The sequence below is a fragment of the Apteryx rowi genome, unplaced genomic scaffold, assembly GCF_003343035.1.
Source record: "Apteryx rowi isolate R43461 unplaced genomic scaffold, aptRow1 scaffold_310, whole genome shotgun sequence".
Taxonomy (NCBI): domain Eukaryota; kingdom Metazoa; phylum Chordata; class Aves; order Apterygiformes; family Apterygidae; genus Apteryx; species Apteryx rowi.
The window spans coordinates 889,155-906,788 of record NW_020449531.1 but is presented as its reverse complement, the minus strand read 5'-3'; the positions used below and the strand labels follow the sequence as shown (position 1 = coordinate 906,788).

The following is a 17,634-nucleotide window of genomic DNA, read 5'->3' as shown; positions in this document are numbered from 1 at the left end:
GGAGGCAGCGGAGGGCGCAGCGCCGGCCCCGCCGCGGGGAGCGCTTGCTGGGGCCGCCGCGGGGCTCTGGCATGTGTGTTGCCACTGAAATATTTATAAAGCAGCTCAGATCTTTCTGGAGCTCTTGCTTATTCGGATTGTCACAGCCTTGACAGCCTGGCAGATGGGCGCGAGATACGCTCCCGCTCCCCAGACGTTTGAGAACCCGGCGGGGAGGTGCCTCCGCCTGGGAACCGCTGTCGGCCCGGATGCGCCTGCTTTGACACCCACCTCGGCGGCCGTGACCTGCGCCGCGCGGTCGCGATAACCGCAGGCTTTCCACGGGGCTCGTCCAAGCGCCACGGGACGCTGCTGCTGCTGCTACGCACTAGGGAAGTACAAGCACTGCTGAGSAAAAGTACAGCACGTGCTTTTGAATTGGTCGGGAAGTTCACCGTTTGGTTGAATAGTGCCCTGGCTGCCGCGTTTGGGCCGCGGTTGCTGTATCACAGCAGCTCGGAAGCGTCGGACAGGCGCGGAGGCAGCGCGGAGGGGCTCCCGCCTGGGCTGGCCAGCGGCGGGGCTGGCGCTGCCGCCAGTGCAGGCGTCGTGCGTCTCGGTGTAGCGGCACCGACAGCCTGGAAATGGCCTTTAAGGAAGGAATGCAAAGCTTACATTTGACTCCAAGCTAATTTATTTCCTGGATGGTGTAAATCAGCATGGTTTTCAACAGAGCAGTAAGCCTCACCATTGGTTTTCTGTAGCCTTTCATTATAGCCTTTCCTTTTTATGATCTAGATAAGACTCCTTCTCCACTACTCCAGCCACAGACTTCCCATGTTTATTAAAAACATACAGAAATGAACTTGTACCATGAATGTTCATTTGAACATCGTTAAAGATCCAGCTTTAACTCATAACAGCAGGGAAAATCTGAATTTTAACCAACTTGCCTTGCCAAGATAGAGTTTCTCAGTGCAGTAGGGATTTTCTTCCCAAATGGTCTGTTACTATCATTACACTATAGCAAGATCTCTGTTTCTTTGTCACATACTCTTCTAGCAAGCAACAGCATGGCTGTACCATCACACCAGATACGTTCCAGAGGATGCTGGCTCTGAAAATCAGCACTCTTTACTGTTCCTTAAATTTACTTCTATCCTGTTGCCTCTAAACAAAGTTTGTGCAGAATTTTCTTTCCCTTTTTGACTGGCCTCTGTGAAGGAAAGAAACAGACTTTCAAAAGTGGCAGTGGCATAGCTCAGTCTTGCTACCTTTTTCCTTCCTCATCTTCTCAGTCCAGATGAGAAGAAGTCAGGTATCAGCTTCTCACATCATGGATCCTGGATCTCAGAAGGGAGAGTCTTTAAACTGAACTAAACATTCACTTAAAAAAACAACAACAAAACTTGTCTTTTGCCTGCCTACACCAGTAATCTGTAAATTTGTTTTCAAGTTTATCTTGTCACTCTTATTACCTAGGCTTTCTCTAAGATTACGCTTATGTGTTTTTCTCTCACAGGTAACTTTCACCTCCTTTCAGCCTAGTCCCACTGCTCAGGTATTTGGCCCATATGTACCCGTTGTCTGCTGTGCGAGTAGGAGCAACAAAGCTGTTAGCATCACAGGTAAATATAAAATCTAACTCTGCTCACATCTAAACCTTTCAGAAATACCTAGAGTAGTACATGCTTGGAGTGAATGGTCAGAAGACTTCTCTTAGGCTGTGTAGAAGGACTTTTACTTGTAGAAGGTCAGAAGGAAGTTACTAGCCCAGGTTAACACAGGAGTTCTGGTCCACAAATTAACGATTTCCCAGTTGAAAAGTGCCTATGTGGCACAGCAGCCTATACCAGAACCTCTGGATGTCACCACGCAGAAGGAGGAGGCTGGACCAACACTGTGTGGCTGAGGCAGGCTCTGGGAAGCATCTTGGTGAGCCTGCAGATTTCTTGTTGATCTCTGTTGTGGGGAGAGGCACAAACGGTCAAAGGCAGGTGGAAGATGCCCTACATCCAAACCCTTATGTCACTGAGTTACAGTCTTCAGTAAAATTGTTCTTTTGAAATGAGAACTGGTGGTGAATTAGGGTGAGCTCAACTTCAAAAGTTTGGTTAGCTGATTAAGAAATTGGCTTCCCTTCAGAACTGGTTCTTTCCTAATGCAATTTTAAAAAGTTGGTGTCAATAAATGATTCTCACTTAATGGCTTGAAGCTTCTGATGAAAACAACAACAAAAACAGGTGCAGCATTGTTTTAAATACATTTATAAAGAAAAAAGAGGATGGATATTAGATTTTCATCTCCTGATAACATGCATTTGTAACTGAAGTAACATGATTTTAAAAGCTTTGTGCAGCACAATAGCATCTCTCATGAGTGCTGTGAAGTACAAGACACAGCACAATGTCTTTAGAGAAATTGTGCCAGAAGAGGTAAGGCACTTCATTAATAAAAGATGAATTCAGTATTAGATGTGGACAAATATTCTGTAAAGTAAAGCTATTAGAGCTAGCAAGTACTACTCAGATGTACAGCAGGTAGACAGCTAGCAACCAGCTCCACTAACAACATAACTGCTCCAGACCAGAATTTCAGCCAAATTAGAATTTATTCTAAGAACTATTAAAGAACAAGGGGCTAGCAAAAGAGTTCTGATTTAGAACCACATTTTCCCCAACATTAAGAAGAAGCCTGTAATCTAGAATTGTGTTTTAGGCTTCTACCAAGGCTTTGGTATTTGAACAGATGTAAGACTGGAGACTTTTTAGTGTGCCTTGGAAAATTACATGTTTTAATTGTGACATTGTAACATGTATAAAAGGTGTTTACAAAACTTTTCTTACCAGTGGAGCTGTAGCACATGCCTCCAAAATGGTTCTTTTGGGTAATGTCTTAAATGTAGATGTCAGTTAAAGTAAATCGACCAGAATATGTAGCTGTGCATCTTTATAGATTATACATGTCTATATTCTTGAAACAAATGTATTACTGCCTGAAGCTGTAAATATTTTGGAGGTTAATATTTCTGTCATAACCCTCGTTATTCCTGGAAAGAAGGTGGGTTTTTTTGACACAGCTTTTGAAAATACAACTATTTCTTGCAAAATGAAACTTTATTCTAAAATGTATCCAAAATTGCAAGACACAAGCACCATTAAACAGATAAATAGACATATATTTATGTACAGAGAGCATCAAAACACAAAACAATTGTTAATATAATTCTTATACCATTTTAATGAGTATCCATCAATAAAACTTTACAATTTAAAGAAGACTTTTCAGTTGCAAAACAGTTGTAAAATCATATGTATAAATTATGTTTACTACAGTTCCAATAACAGAGGCAAAGTAAAATACAAAAATAATCAATACTGCAAATTCAAATACAAAACCCAAAGTAATGCTGCACAGGTACATATGTACACTGGATGAATTCATGCAGCTAGGCAGTGCAACAAATTAACTGCTTAGTTTAACTTATCACAAAATGGAACAACCATGTCGGCAAACAGAAGAAAATATATTTTTGTAATAAATCATAGTGCATTTTGAAGTTAGACTTTATAAAATGATTGTTGAGTGACAGACTTCTAAAATTCCCCGTATGATCTGAGATTCCCCAACTCCTCTCCCGCAAAATAAAATAGAAATGACAAAAGCTAAAAAAACCACTGTAGCACAGAGTCTGATGTACTGGTACCATCTTGCTTTTTTATTCTTGGTATCAGACTTGTTTGCAAGTGTCCATGTCCAAAGGGACATATGTTACTACTTGCTATTAAAAGTAAATCTTTCCCTCCAATGCTATCTGCATAAACTGCATCTCACGCGCTTCTTAGACTGTGCTGTTTTAAAGAGATACAGCTGAGCCTTCAAAAAAGAACTCTTAAATCCCTATGAATTAGAGAGAGTAAAATGATGGATAGAGAGACCTCTTTATTCCTGAAGCTCCTATCCCTAATTGCTTTGATTACATAAACACAGAATAACATAAAAGGCTTTTATGGCTTGGATGAAATTTCTGCTAATTTGTCGGGCAAGCGCAAAGCCCATGTTTCTCCACAGAGCTTGCCTTTCACAGTGTAGAAGGCTACAGACTATTTTGGTTGGTGAAAGGAAGCCAAGCCTCAGGTAACTGTATAGAAAAATACTTCAGTGGTGAAAATGTTTTAGAAATAGTGAAACAAAATTTAAAAACAATCTCTTGAAAACTGTGATTTCTTGTGTAGCTGTGATACTAAAACATGGCTGTTCACCTTTCAGTTTTGCATTGGTTGCTGTATCATAATCAAACATGTAGATACAACTGAGATTTATACCTCATAAAATGTTACTGGTTAAGTGTCAAAATTAGATGAGATACAATTACACAGCCTGACACTTTATCTTAGAATCTTAACTGATAAGCACGCTCAGTGTTTTCACTAGGAAGTCACTGCTAAAATGCTACATTTCATTGCTGAAAAGACATTAATTTACAGCAGCCTGTAAACTACTGAAGAGTTGCTCCCTGTACCCTTTGTGCTTCCAAAACTCCCTTTCAAGCCACCAATAACATTCAAGTTAATGGGAGTTTTGAGCCAACAAGGGATGCAGATGAACACCTATATTGGGTAAACAATGTAGCAATTTATACAGCAGCATTTCTAAATTTTCAACATGCAATCGTAGGTAGAGAGAGAGAAAAGATAAAGATGGCATGCACTGCAGTGATACGTCATTGTGCTTATGTCTGGTGGAGAATACTATGGCATTTTCACCTGGGAAAATATACATGTTAGCCCCAGAAGACTCAAATATCCTGTATTAATGAAGCCATCAGTCACTAGGTAGCAAAGAATATCCCAAAAGAGGGAAGAAGTTTGTCTGTTCATAGCTTATAGATATTGAAGCTGAAGAGAATTACAAAGGCACAATACAAGCCTATATTTCTTATAAATTATATATATTCATATATTTTTGCTCAAACTACCTCTAGATATTGAATGATAAAATAATAACTGAAAATATGTTAATTCAAAGTTAAGCATTAAAAATAAATGATTGATGGAGAAGATAATTGATTAATTGCTACATTTCTGCAGTTCCTGGGTGGTAAGCATGTCCACCTCTCCTCTGTTGGCTGACAAAGCCCATTAAGAAATTCAAGAATGTGGTGATCTACCAAGAAAACTGAAAGAATACCAGCCAATAGACAGAATGGTTTTATGCATCTGAAAAGTAGTCAGTAAGTGGCTACCAGAGCAATCTTGCCCACTGCAACAGCTTTACCTTTGGCTCAGAATCCACTGGGACCCAGAAACAGTAACAGGAAATTCATATCCATTTTCATGCAAGGACGTTGCAAAAATAATTTTTGAACATAATATTTTGGTGAAGTTTAGCACTTAAAGTATTGAGCAGAGCAGAGCAGAGATTGTACTAGCATATCATAAAAAGCATTTCTCAATTTTTCTATTCATAGCTACACAAGATGCATATCATTTTCATCACCAAATGACTCACAACTCAGAAAATAAAGCAAACATAGCAATACTGCTGCTGTTAGACTCGCGAAAGAAAATTACACCTACTCTTGTGTGATGAAGTAACACAGCAACTATGGAGGCAGCCTGTCTCAGGCCCAGCTGAGAGAATGTGGACACTTTATAAAGGTGAAAAGGTGCAAATTACAACATTCATATTTTTTAACCTCAGGTGTTTCTYAGCTTGCAACAAGAATTGGTACAATCATTGCTATGATTTGGTACCAACAGTTAATGAAGAAGAATAGCAAGTTGAACTAGAACAAGGTATGTGTATGGTGCAAGCCTGAGGTAGAACCCCCTATAAATGGGGTTTACTCATCCTAGACAGTAACACTGTCTGCAGGGAGCTGGTCTATCTAAAACTGGGTACTTCCTCATCTCCAAACCAGGATGTGAAATAATATACAGAAAGCTCACAAAAAAACGTAAACTGACATTTCTCACAATCCTAAATTACGAGCTGCTAGATTTATTCTTTACAGCTCTTAGGAAAGGAATGTTTAGCCATCCCTAGAAAGTACATACATTAATACTTCAGTTACGACCTCATAGCTGAATTTAAGGGCAGCATATGCTATTGCTGGTGTTGATTCATCTATGCAATGGTTTCTTCATATGCTGCTTTAAATGAATGGATCTCTTTGTGCTGTCAAGGAGTGAGAGAGCCCATTTAACAAACAAAGGCTAGAATTTCTAGGCAGGGGTAAATGTCCCAGAAATGTTCAAACAAGTGAATTCAAGTTACACCTGTTTATAAAAAGGAAGTAAAGAAGAGAATAGCAAACTATGGGGCAGAAATCTTATGTTTTAGATTGAGGGATTCAGAAAATAATCTGGAAGTCACACACACACAAATTCTTAAAGGTTGTGTTATTCTTGTCCATGCTCATATGAGGCTCCAATAAATAGACTTTTGTATACAGGGAAGTAAGGCTAAACATAAACCCTTGAATTCATCCCACCTAATTTTAGGCCCTTACAACCATGCAGGATTCATCAACTGAGAGAGCAATTGATGCCATAATATGATCTTCTGGAGGCATCTTTTTTTCTGTCCTCCAGTGACTTGCTGAGGAAACCTAGGCTGCTAATTTTAAGGCTGCTAAAGTTAGGGTAGGATGAATCAGGCCACAGGGTGGAATACAAACAAATATGGTCTAGTGGTATGATAATATCATTACAAAACATAGTCTGTAATAACATTAATGTCTGAGGCTCCAGCCCAGCTATGCTTTGTAGTAAATGACCCATATGATCCATGTCTTTGCAACTCTCCAGTCTTGCCAGGAACTTTTTCAAAATGAAACAATGAAACTTGATTTTATGACCTTTATGTGAATTTCCCATGTTTGGTCCTTAGACAAGGAGGCTTCTTTGAACACAGAGAACCCCAGGAGTTGTGCTACGTGGGCCTTCAGAGGCACTTTCTGCGGGGGAGGATTTCTCAATGTACAAATGCAACATCAGAGCTGTATTTTGGCACAAGAAAACTAATACCACCAAACCTCTCAGCACTTCAACTGCTGTGGGAAGTAGCTGTATTATTTCAAAAAGGATTTTTAGGAAAGGGAAGCCTTCAGTGGAAGGTCTGTTTTCTGATGCAGTCAAAGGGCTTCAAGTAAAGTTGTATTCATGGTGCAACTCCTTTGAAGGGTTGCAGCTAAGAGAATGAATACACCCCGAAGCAAGACTCTAAGTCATTTGGAAAGTGATCCTTGTCAGGCAGCTTGTTGGCTCTCTCATCAACACAGACTGCTGCCCTTCTGAAATGATTTATGAGGGTGTTTTTAAAAGTTACAAACAAGGTCTGGAGAAGTTTGCAGTTGGAATGATTATTCATCCTAACATAAGACACCACATGGCTGCATATTTATGAGACTGGGGGAATTCTCTATTGCCATGCTTTTGAACTCTTTCAGTATAACATGGATTGGCTCTTCGCAGTAGCTGTCAATAATAAAGATCAAGCCCTCTCTGAGGAGAGGTACAGCTGTTCTGAAATACACAAAGTTTACAAGACTCCCGGTATTATCAATATTAATGCTTAAGGTCAGAGGCAGTATCAAGATTTCTCTATATTTTCTACATTAATATTTATATTGACATTTAATTCCTGCTGATTTGGAATATTACTGAGGTTTTCTTTAATTAAAGACTAGAGTTTGAACACTAGTTCCACTTACGATGTTTAAAGTCATTCTTTGTCTAAAACATACTTACCTAATTATTCAAATGTGACCTGCAAATACTTCTCTTTAATTGGGATTATTGGTCTGTTGCTCTCTGTAAAGGACTGAAGTAATCTGCAGAAACATTTTTTTGACTTCAGCAATACAAGGAGTTTATCTACAATCTGGCTTGGAGGTTTGAGGAATATTTATTGCAAGTACCCAGAGTTTTATGTGAAAGGGTGAAGGTGCGAAGTCACTAACAAAGACTGCCTTTATTCAAAAGGTTAACCTAGTCATTTAAACTATCAACAAAAACGAATAGAACACAATTTAAAATGATCTACGTAAGAATCCCTTTCAACTTTCTCAAGTCATGTTGCCAGCTTTTTTACTGTTTTCCAGTCATAAAGTCTTTCAGTCTAGACAGGATTTGAGTTTCTGATGTCAGGAACAAGCAAAGAACACATACATATTTTCAGGTCTTTGTTGTATATCATAAAATAGCAATATAAATGGTGGAGTTCAGAGTTGGTTTTTTTTTCCTCTTCCTCAGTAAACAGACAAAGAATGAAATTCTCCTAAAGACACTGCCTCACATAAAGCTTGTGGGAGCTGGGGACAAGGGCACAATATAGAGAAAGTGCTTCTGTACCTCCTCCATACCCCGGAGCTGGGTTTCTGTTCTGGCATCAACACAGAAGTGCAAAGAAGAGACACCAGAGGAGAAGCTAGTGCAGCTATACTTARTGCAAGGAAGCCTGTGGACTGGAAAATCTCTCTGAGACAGGCTGCTGAGGTCCCGTAGCCTGCCTTGGGCTGGGGACACTTGGAGGAAAGACTCTCCCTCGTGTAGTTCCCTGCACAGAGTCAGGCTTTGCATGGGCACCTTGTAGGCTGAAAGGCCACGTTGCACACCCTGCACTGGGTCATGAAACGTGCTAAACTGCAGCTAAAATCTAACCCCAAGCTCTCCAAAAGATATGAACCGGGTTGAATTCTCTTATGTTACAGTTGATATTCCTGTAAATGGCTTATATATTTGCTGTTTGAAATAAATTCTGAAACCACTAAGCGTGCTTAGCAAGGCTTTAACTATATGTGAACAGCAAGTTTTGATGACAGAACAAGTATTATTGTAGTATATAATACACATGGCTGTACAATCAAAAGCCACCCCTTGCTTCAAAACAAGAATTTACAGTATTAAGCAATGGTGACAAGGTTTCTTACACAAAACCTACAGGAATTTACAGAATATGCATGGATCACTGAAATTATAATGCCAGCAGTAAAGAAAAAAAATACATCTCTACATAGAATATCTTGTGCAGTGTGAACAAAATTGACAATAGTTTACCAATGCTTTAAGTAATTCAGATAAATACAATAACCCCACCAACTATCAAATCTTCCTCCTCTCCCCACCAGAAATGAGTGTTTGCCAGATGCATGTATAGCAGGTTGTAAAAAGTTGTTTTGTTTTTGTGGTTTTGGGCAAACATGCACAAAATAGATGCACCACAATATTTCTGCACAGGGATACTTGCCACAAAAAAGTCCTCCAAACTGGTCTTTAGACATATGCAGCATTTTGATTTACATTTCTCTAATAGCCACCACAAGGCTAAAATGTTTCTTCTAAGGATTATTTTTTATTTTTGTCCTGAAAGAAAAATGTTACTTCATTCTCAAATAATAGAGTGCTCCAGCTTCCACTTTGCTCATGCCACTGTTCAAGTCTGTCTTTCAGGCCTTGTTTAGGAATTTATATTACTCTCCTTAACCGTCAATGTAAATGCAAATCAAACAAAAACTAGAAGTTAGTTAGAAAATGAGAATAGAGCTGGGAACAGTTTGCAAACACTTTTAAAGGTCATGTTTGTAGCTGGTATTTTAAAAAAACACTTGCTTTCCATTTTCGCTAAACAATTCAATGTGCTGTGTGTTCTTATTGGAGATGGACTTTGACGTCAGCTGGACAGGCACTTGGACTTTACCCATCTGTAACAAAAGGTGCAGCCTGTGGATATTACAGCCCCTTGTCTATAACCTTCTCTCTAGACCAAGAAACCTAACCCTCATGCCGTCTCTCTGCTGGGGTGTAAGACTGCAGGCTGCACCTCCACATTAAAAAAGAGAGTAGCTACTGAATCGTAGCCATCAGTTTTGTTGCTGTCTGCTGCTAATGAACTTATCATTGATTACATGCTTTTCAAATTCTCGTAGTAAATTATATCTTTAGTAAATTTCTACTTCAACTAAGTATGCTTTATTTGGATTTTATTTTCTTCCATTCTGCATGGCAAATATCAGCTTTTGTTTCAAGTGATTTTATGCGATTTACAAATCATCTCATCTAATGCATAAGCCTCCGAGATGCTAACTTTCCTCATCTCTAACACTGAGGACTCTCAGGATCTTGCACAGCCACGCCTTGTTTGTTATTATGCACAATGTCTCTAATGAAATAAACTCTCTATAGTAAGACTCTATTTATGGATGGGAACAACTTTTCGTATGTTTACTGGGAAAACTTCTTATTTTTGTGCAAACATCTGGCATAGTACAATTAATGAGAAAATCCAAATGAGAGAGAAGAAAACACCAAGATTAAACAACAGAAATAAAGCCTACAAATATCCAGTTTATCCAGTTGATAATTTGGCTCCTCACTGATCAGAGCAGCATTCTGTAGTAAAAACTGTTCATATCCAAAATGATTATTGATGATTTTAGTTGATAAGGACAAACATGGTTTTGGTCATGGTTACTGTTAAAATTCCCTCCTATTCTGAGGAACTGTAAATATGTCTGTAACAGACCAAACTTTTAAATTGTATCATTTCTTTTCTAGTACACCAGGGGATTGAAAAAATGTGCAGTCTTTCAAAAACCCCATATTTTCAGCTGATTCCCTATGAAAACTAATGCTATACTGCCAGAATTTTTGTCAGTAAAATTAAGCCTCATGTTCTGGCATTGTAAAATCTTAGGGGAGTCCCCAGACCTAACTGCAAGAAAGCAGACTGTAAAACTTCTTAAGAGAATAGTGACATAGCGTAAGAATATCTTGTTACAGAATGAAGAGTTGGGTGCACTTTGCAGATATATTATCCAGTACTTCATTACCAGACTCTGTGAACAAGCCTGCTGGACCACTCGGTTACGCCTCTGCGAGACACAAGCGCAGCCTCTTACACAGCTAAGGGGCACAGTGAGCCATCCATTAGATACAGTGAAAACACAGAGCACACGAAGGAAATTTGTGAATTGAGCTCTTACAAAGTCGCACGTATCAGATGTTAGGAAATCCACTTTTTGGGATGTGGAAGGAGCTTTCAACATAAAGTCCAGTTGTACTATTCATAGCAAGGATGTAGTAAATCTTGTTTTGATCTGATTTCCCCAAAAGCATGTCTTTCAGCAAATATTTATGATGCTGAATCCAAATGACAAAAAGGTATTTGTTTTCTCAACTTCTTTTGCATATAGAACTTAAATAGTGGCTAGAAAGTGACCATTTCAAATTATAAATGAAAATTGTATTTTTATTAAATGTGAAAACATGTACCCAAGAAAACCTTTATACATTTTTATGGCAAGTTTTCCCATTATATGAGAGGCTTCCTTACATATTTTAAGCTTAAATGAAGAACAGTGACCAAACAGAAGTTTGGACTAAGATTGCAATGCCATTAGCTATGTTGAGGGAAACTATGACTGCACAATTTAAAATAAGATGAAGGACAAGTTCACAAAAATAGTTCATGTAATAGTGAACAATGCTCTAACAAAATAAGAAACAGAAGAAAGCCAAATCTGTTCCACATATCAATACTATCAATACATAAAGATGCTCCTGCACTGGTAAAATCTTAAAAATAAAATAAAATAAAATAAAACAAAATGTCTGTTTAGGGAAGACTTAATTTGAGCTTCTAGACTGTCCATGCTCAAATACTGTTTAAGCATATTAGCAGTCCCACTGTTCTGAAAAAAACTACTTGTTCTTAAAATATGCTTAAAATTAAACATGTATAAGCTTTATTTCAAACAAACATGAATGTGTTTCAATGCGCCGTCTGAGTAGATGGTCCATTTATGTACTCTAAATTTGTTGCCGTAATTTGTTTCCAAGATGACAGCACTGGCAGATAATTTGCATGCATGCATTCAAAGCAATATTTTAGATCAGTTGCGACTTTTTCCCTCTGTTTTTCAGGTTGAAACATCATTTTTTAAATTTCAACACACCTTTTGTGTTTTAGTCTATAGTGTACACATCTGCCAATAAAGTCACACTTCAAATATACTATTTTGTCCAGTTCAGGGTGAAATCCTGCAAGCAATGACCTTATGCTAGTGGTTTCATCAAAGTTTCAGTAGGACAACTGGTATGAACAGCAGCTTATAGGACTGAGCCAATAATGTCTGGAAAGCAGAGGAAGCTGCACACTTAAATTTTAAATCTATCATCTATCTCATTTATATTTGAGTGCACTGAATTTTTATAGTTGTTTCATACCATTAAATCCTGAATTAGATCCTTAGTGTGATCAGTTTGTTTGAAAAGAAATGAACTGTCACTGTAGTAAGAGTTTTTTGGGTTTTATTTGAAAGACGTGCTTCATCAAAATCCCCATCCTTGGGGCCCACCCAAACCCAAGCCTGTTTGGAACAGGAGCCCGGTACCATCGCTTACAGTGAATTAAAGAAAAATAAATTTACCTATACCGATCTTTTTCTAATCATTAAACTCTATTTTATGATATTCTCCAAATGCAAATGTGTAGGGTCAAATCTTGAAAAATTCAGCCCATATTTAGCAACAACAACAACAACAACAACAACAACAACAACAAAGAACAAGAGATGTCTAGGAGCAGGAGATAATACTTAAAAATAATTAACTGATCTGAGAAATAGAAATCAATGCAACATTTATCAGCTGAAAATTCATTTTAACTAGTAAAGGAAAAAAGAATAAAATGTACAACACTGAATATTGTAACAGCTGGTCCCTCATTAAATTACCCATCTAATTCCAAATCTGCTTTACATGCAGTATTTCATTTGCTAACCACAGAGCAGGGGAAAATTCAAATGATTTTTAGCCAATTCAAGAAGCTATCCTTCTGATGCAGAGATTCTAAATTGCTATCCATAAAGAAGCAAGCTTCCATTCACTTCCTAATTTGAATTATTTAAATTAAATAATCGGTCTACATACTTCCCATTGTGTTTTAAAGGGAGAGTGATGGCTGGATGTCTTCATGCAACTATTCATGGGATATGGTGCTTTTAACCTTGTATTTTGTAAATCAAAATGGGAGCAGGCTGGTAAGTCTGATAGTTGTTATTATATCTGAATACATAATACGTAGGTGGTCTAGGCTCTAATCAGAAAGCCTCTAAATAAAAATTGGCAATAGTGGCATTCAGCAGACTGAATGACAACTTACTGATCTGGACGCTGACCTGTTCTGTCACTCTGAAAAGCCAGTCACTGCGAGGYAAGCTTGAGGCACAGTCCACTGGACAGTGAAAGGTGGGTCAAAGACTAGACTCAAGGTTATTGCAATGTTTTTCACATGCACCAAATTCACTCTGCAATGAAGGGCAGAGAACACCGTGTTCAACTGCAGTTCTTCCACATGCTCAAGCAATTAATAAAATAATGCAACCTATACATACAAATATCAAAGTATTTTTTTAATGCACATGTCAGGCCACATGTTATATTTGTGATTCATACAGCTTTTTGCTTGCCCTACCCCCTGTTCTTGTCTCTACAAGACTTACATATGGAAATAAAATCCAGGTATGAATACTCCTTTTCATGGGTTTATGCAGGAAGTAAAATACTTGTTTCACTGAAGTGCATCAGAACTTCAGCTGATTTCTACAAAGCCAGAATTTTTGCCAGAGTTCTTACAGTAAGAGAGATCCATTATTCTGCTATTTCTGCTACTCTAAGACTTTATCACTTCTGTTTTAAAAAGCCTTACTTTAAATTTGCTTGAAAGATCCACTTAGAGGATCACGATCTATTTATTTCTATATTAAAGAGAGAAATCTATCTAAAAACCCACTGTGGAAAAACTATCCTGCACCACTTATGTTAATATTTCTCCCAGAGCTGGACAAGTTCTGATATTATCAATAATGCTGTTGCATAAGCACGGAAGTAAATAGCAGTTACATTACACATTGATACCTAGTGCAATAGAAACACAAGTGGGAATAAAAATTTAGTGTTTGCAAATAATCTTTCTTTCCGTACTAATACTCCTATATATGATAAAAATCCTGTAAGAATTTATAGGCAAAAGAAAGAAAACAAATGAACAAACAAAAGGCTTCATACAAATTTAAAAACTAAAGGAATACTCATAGTAAGTTCAATATTTAGCATGTAAGATTGTTTTCTCTGGTTCAGCTGCAGAACCTACATATGGTTAGTTACCCGATCTTACCATTGTGCATGTAAATCACTTTACTGATGTATGTAAGCACAGGTTCATTCCCTACAAAAAGCAAGGTGATTAGATTTACCTTTATCTGATAAAATTTCTAATAATAAGATATGCACTGAGTATTCAAGCAGATCTCCCAAATCTAAGATTTTGCAAACTTGCACATATTTATCCCACTAGTCTGTGGGGCTACCTAGGTATGTAAAGTACTGGACGTATATAGTAACTTGCAATATCAGGGCATAGAACGATAGCCTACAAGAAGCAGGGCCCAACACTGTTCCTTTTAAAGCCAGAAACATTTTTGCTGAGGTTAACACTGCAAGATCAATGCAACCATGTTTAATTGAATATAAATGTTTTGAAAAGGAAATAGAAAGGGGAAACAAAGATATGCTGGCAGTAAGAAAAATTACATAGAGGGGAGTTCAAAAGAATCACAGAAGAAAAATTATGCACCTGAAAGGAGTACTTAAATTAGGATAACATATTTTGATAATAATATTCAATTATGTGTTGGCAGTTCCATTTAAAGGGACTCTTATTTCTGAACTCTTATTTGCACAGTTTTTAATTTAATGGTCACACTTTTTCCTTAACAGATGCCTATAAGCTAAACTATGGCAGATGTTGAATTCAAAAAGAAAAAAAAACAGTTTCTAGTTGATACTAAACCCTGTTTCTGCTTAATTTTGCCAGAGTGAGAAGCTCCAGAGGCTGCATGAAGGCTGTCATGTAAGAGGGCCCTCAGTGATGCCATCAAGGCCAGTTGCCACGTGGTCCCTGGCCATGCTGTGTGTCTGCAGGAGTGCCCTGGCTTGGCTTGGGACAGTGCAGGGTGTTCCCCTAAGGACACAACAGACCCAAGACACACTTACAGTTTAAGAGCTCACTCAAGGGCACACTTACCTGGTGTGTGAACGGGCTTTAGCACCTGATGCATAGTCCAGACATATTCATCTATCTTAGTCCAGTTGCAGTGACATCATGTGACTGAAACTGGGCAGAAAAGAGTCCTGAGGTCCTTCTTAGAAGGCTATGAACAAGGATAATATACATGCCAAATGTAGGCTGCAAGGACACCTGAACTTTGCACTATTCATGAAAGAAGCTGGAGTGTACTGGAGACATAACCACTGAAACCAATGGTATTAGTGACGACAGTCAAGTCCAGGATCTCAGGAACTGAGATCTGATTTTATCTTTTTATCAATCAAATCAATAGTAGGGGCTTCTGTCATGTCTTGAAACAGCAACAAACTGTTTTCCAACGATATGCAAATGAATTCAACCTTCATAATCACTGGGAACAAAGTCAAAAAAACCATATAATGACTATTTAGTTTATGATTACAATTGATCAAAGTAGTTATTATTAACAAAAAGTAATGTTACCAAAATCTTTGACATTCTAACATAATTTTAAGTAAGTTTCTGTCTCCAAGAGTTTCATCTTTGAATAGTCCTAACAAGAGAATAGAAAGTATTACATCTTTTTATTTTCATATATATTTTATATTATATATAAAAATAAAAATGAGTGAGGAGATTGTACTACTCCTTACACATTCAGTTATGTGCATCTACTTTCACAATTAGCTCATTACATGAACTTCTTCATCACAATTTTATGAAAAAAATCTCCTTAGACTGCATGGACATACCATATCTCAGAACTGTTTCCTCTATATAAGTGGCTCTTCTGTATGCAAAGTCCAAGGTAAGAACTTTACTCTTTGTCTGTGGCATGAATTTTAGTTCAGTCACTTTGTACTCACAGTGCTGATCATCAACCTTTTGACCACTACACAACTGCAAACTTTCATTTTCTTGGGGGAGCTAGAAGTCATTAGAAACTAAATTTACTGTAATATGGGTTTTCGAGCTTTGCTAGAGGAGAGCGGGGACTGCTTCTTGAAGCCTTTTTTTGGGGCCATATGCCTTTTCTCAATTCTGTCCCAAGCTTTCATGTCCAATACACTGACCTCTTTATAAAATGGCTCAGACCTTTGTTTCCCTTCAATCTGTGGCAAAAGATAGGACCTTCTGAAGGTTAGTAGTCATAAAATGTGCACACAGTCAATCTGGTTCACAAAAATGACTGCTTACTGAAAAGTTTTGGGGGAGTTCATTCTGGTAAACTTAATAAAAATACATAGCAAAGTACCAGGGTGATCTGATTTTATGCAGGGGCTTGGGAGGTGCTGTTTATAATCAGGACTATGGATTGTTATGATTTAGCTGAGAATCATTAAAAAAGGGGAAACATAATGGTAAATTGTTAGAAAAGGTTTCAGTAATAAGGACTCTACTGTATTTCCACTAACTACCACCCCTATGGAAGATCATGCTAAATAGAAAACTCTTTTCCAAGGGCAGAAGAAGCCCTGACACTTTATTGCTAGATTCTATAGCAATTGGAGCTCACTTACAGTAACCTTATAGTACTCTATATAAACTGAGAAGCTTGTATCAAATTCAGGCTTCCATTTAAAATAGATATTGCAGATATTAGGCTTCAATTAAAGAAGAAAAATAACCTTCAGTGCTTCTTTTTTAAAGGCAAAGTATAAAAAAAAATCACCAAACTAGGTGAGAATTATTAAATTTCTCCAAAAAATTAAGATGAGCTTTCTTCTATTTCTTGAGACAGTACAGTTTGTGATTCACAGGGTAACTAGTATCAAACACAAGTTAATGAAAGCTCTTATAAGCAATTTTATTCCTATCCATAATGGCAGACATTTACAAAATCAGAAGAATTTATCATTTGAGTTCACCTTAAAAAATAACTTATAAAGCAGTGATATATGCAACATAAAACAGTTCAGGAGGGGAGAGGGAAAGCAAATTTTAATAATTAAAATGTAAACGTGAAAAAAAAGATGGAATAGAAGTCCCTACTTCTCATTTCTACTTAAGATGCCATGTGATAATATTTTACAATGTCCTGCAGGCCTATATATATGTATGTGTGTATTTCTATATCACACACACGCATACATATACACCAACCCATACATGTACATACACAGATAATTGTTTGCAGTTCCATCTTGGGCAGTTCTGTTATGCCACTCTTTACAGTTGTCTCAATCATGTTTGGGACCCACTTTCTTGACAAAACTGGGGAGATGGTAGAAAAAAAATGGTGGGTCTGATTGTATCTGAGATCCTTTTGTTAAACTGTACACTGGGACGAATAATTTTCTTCTGTAGTAGCTCTCTGAAGAGGGCCAACTCACTGTGGTCTTCATTAGGAGACTTGGTAACGGATCACACACTCATTGTCATGCTAGGGGAGTACTGAAAAAAGAGGAATCCACATTTTAACAACAGTCTTTCCCAGGTTACTAAAACCACTTCTGGAGCACAGCAATGAGTTTAAATGTCAACACGCTATTTGAATTTTCTCCTTAATTTGTACTATCGCATGTGCTAAAGCTGTAGTTCAATTTGTGGTATCATAACTTC

The 17,634-nt window shown here is 37.7% G+C and overlaps 1 protein-coding gene across 1 annotated transcript in view; it reads right to left on the bottom strand.

Annotated features, from left to right (window-relative positions):
* Positions 1 to 3,084: 3,084 nt before the first annotated feature.
* The window catches only part of SSBP2 (single stranded DNA binding protein 2), a 175,831-nt gene continuing 161,281 nt past the window's right edge, over positions 3,085 to 17,634 (bottom strand). The window contains exon 16 of the mRNA XM_026070465.1: positions 3,085 to 17,466. Within this exon, the coding sequence (XP_025926250.1) occupies positions 17,437 to 17,466 (30 nt within the window). The 3' untranslated portion in view covers positions 3,085 to 17,436. The remainder of the gene's footprint in view (positions 17,467 to 17,634) is intronic.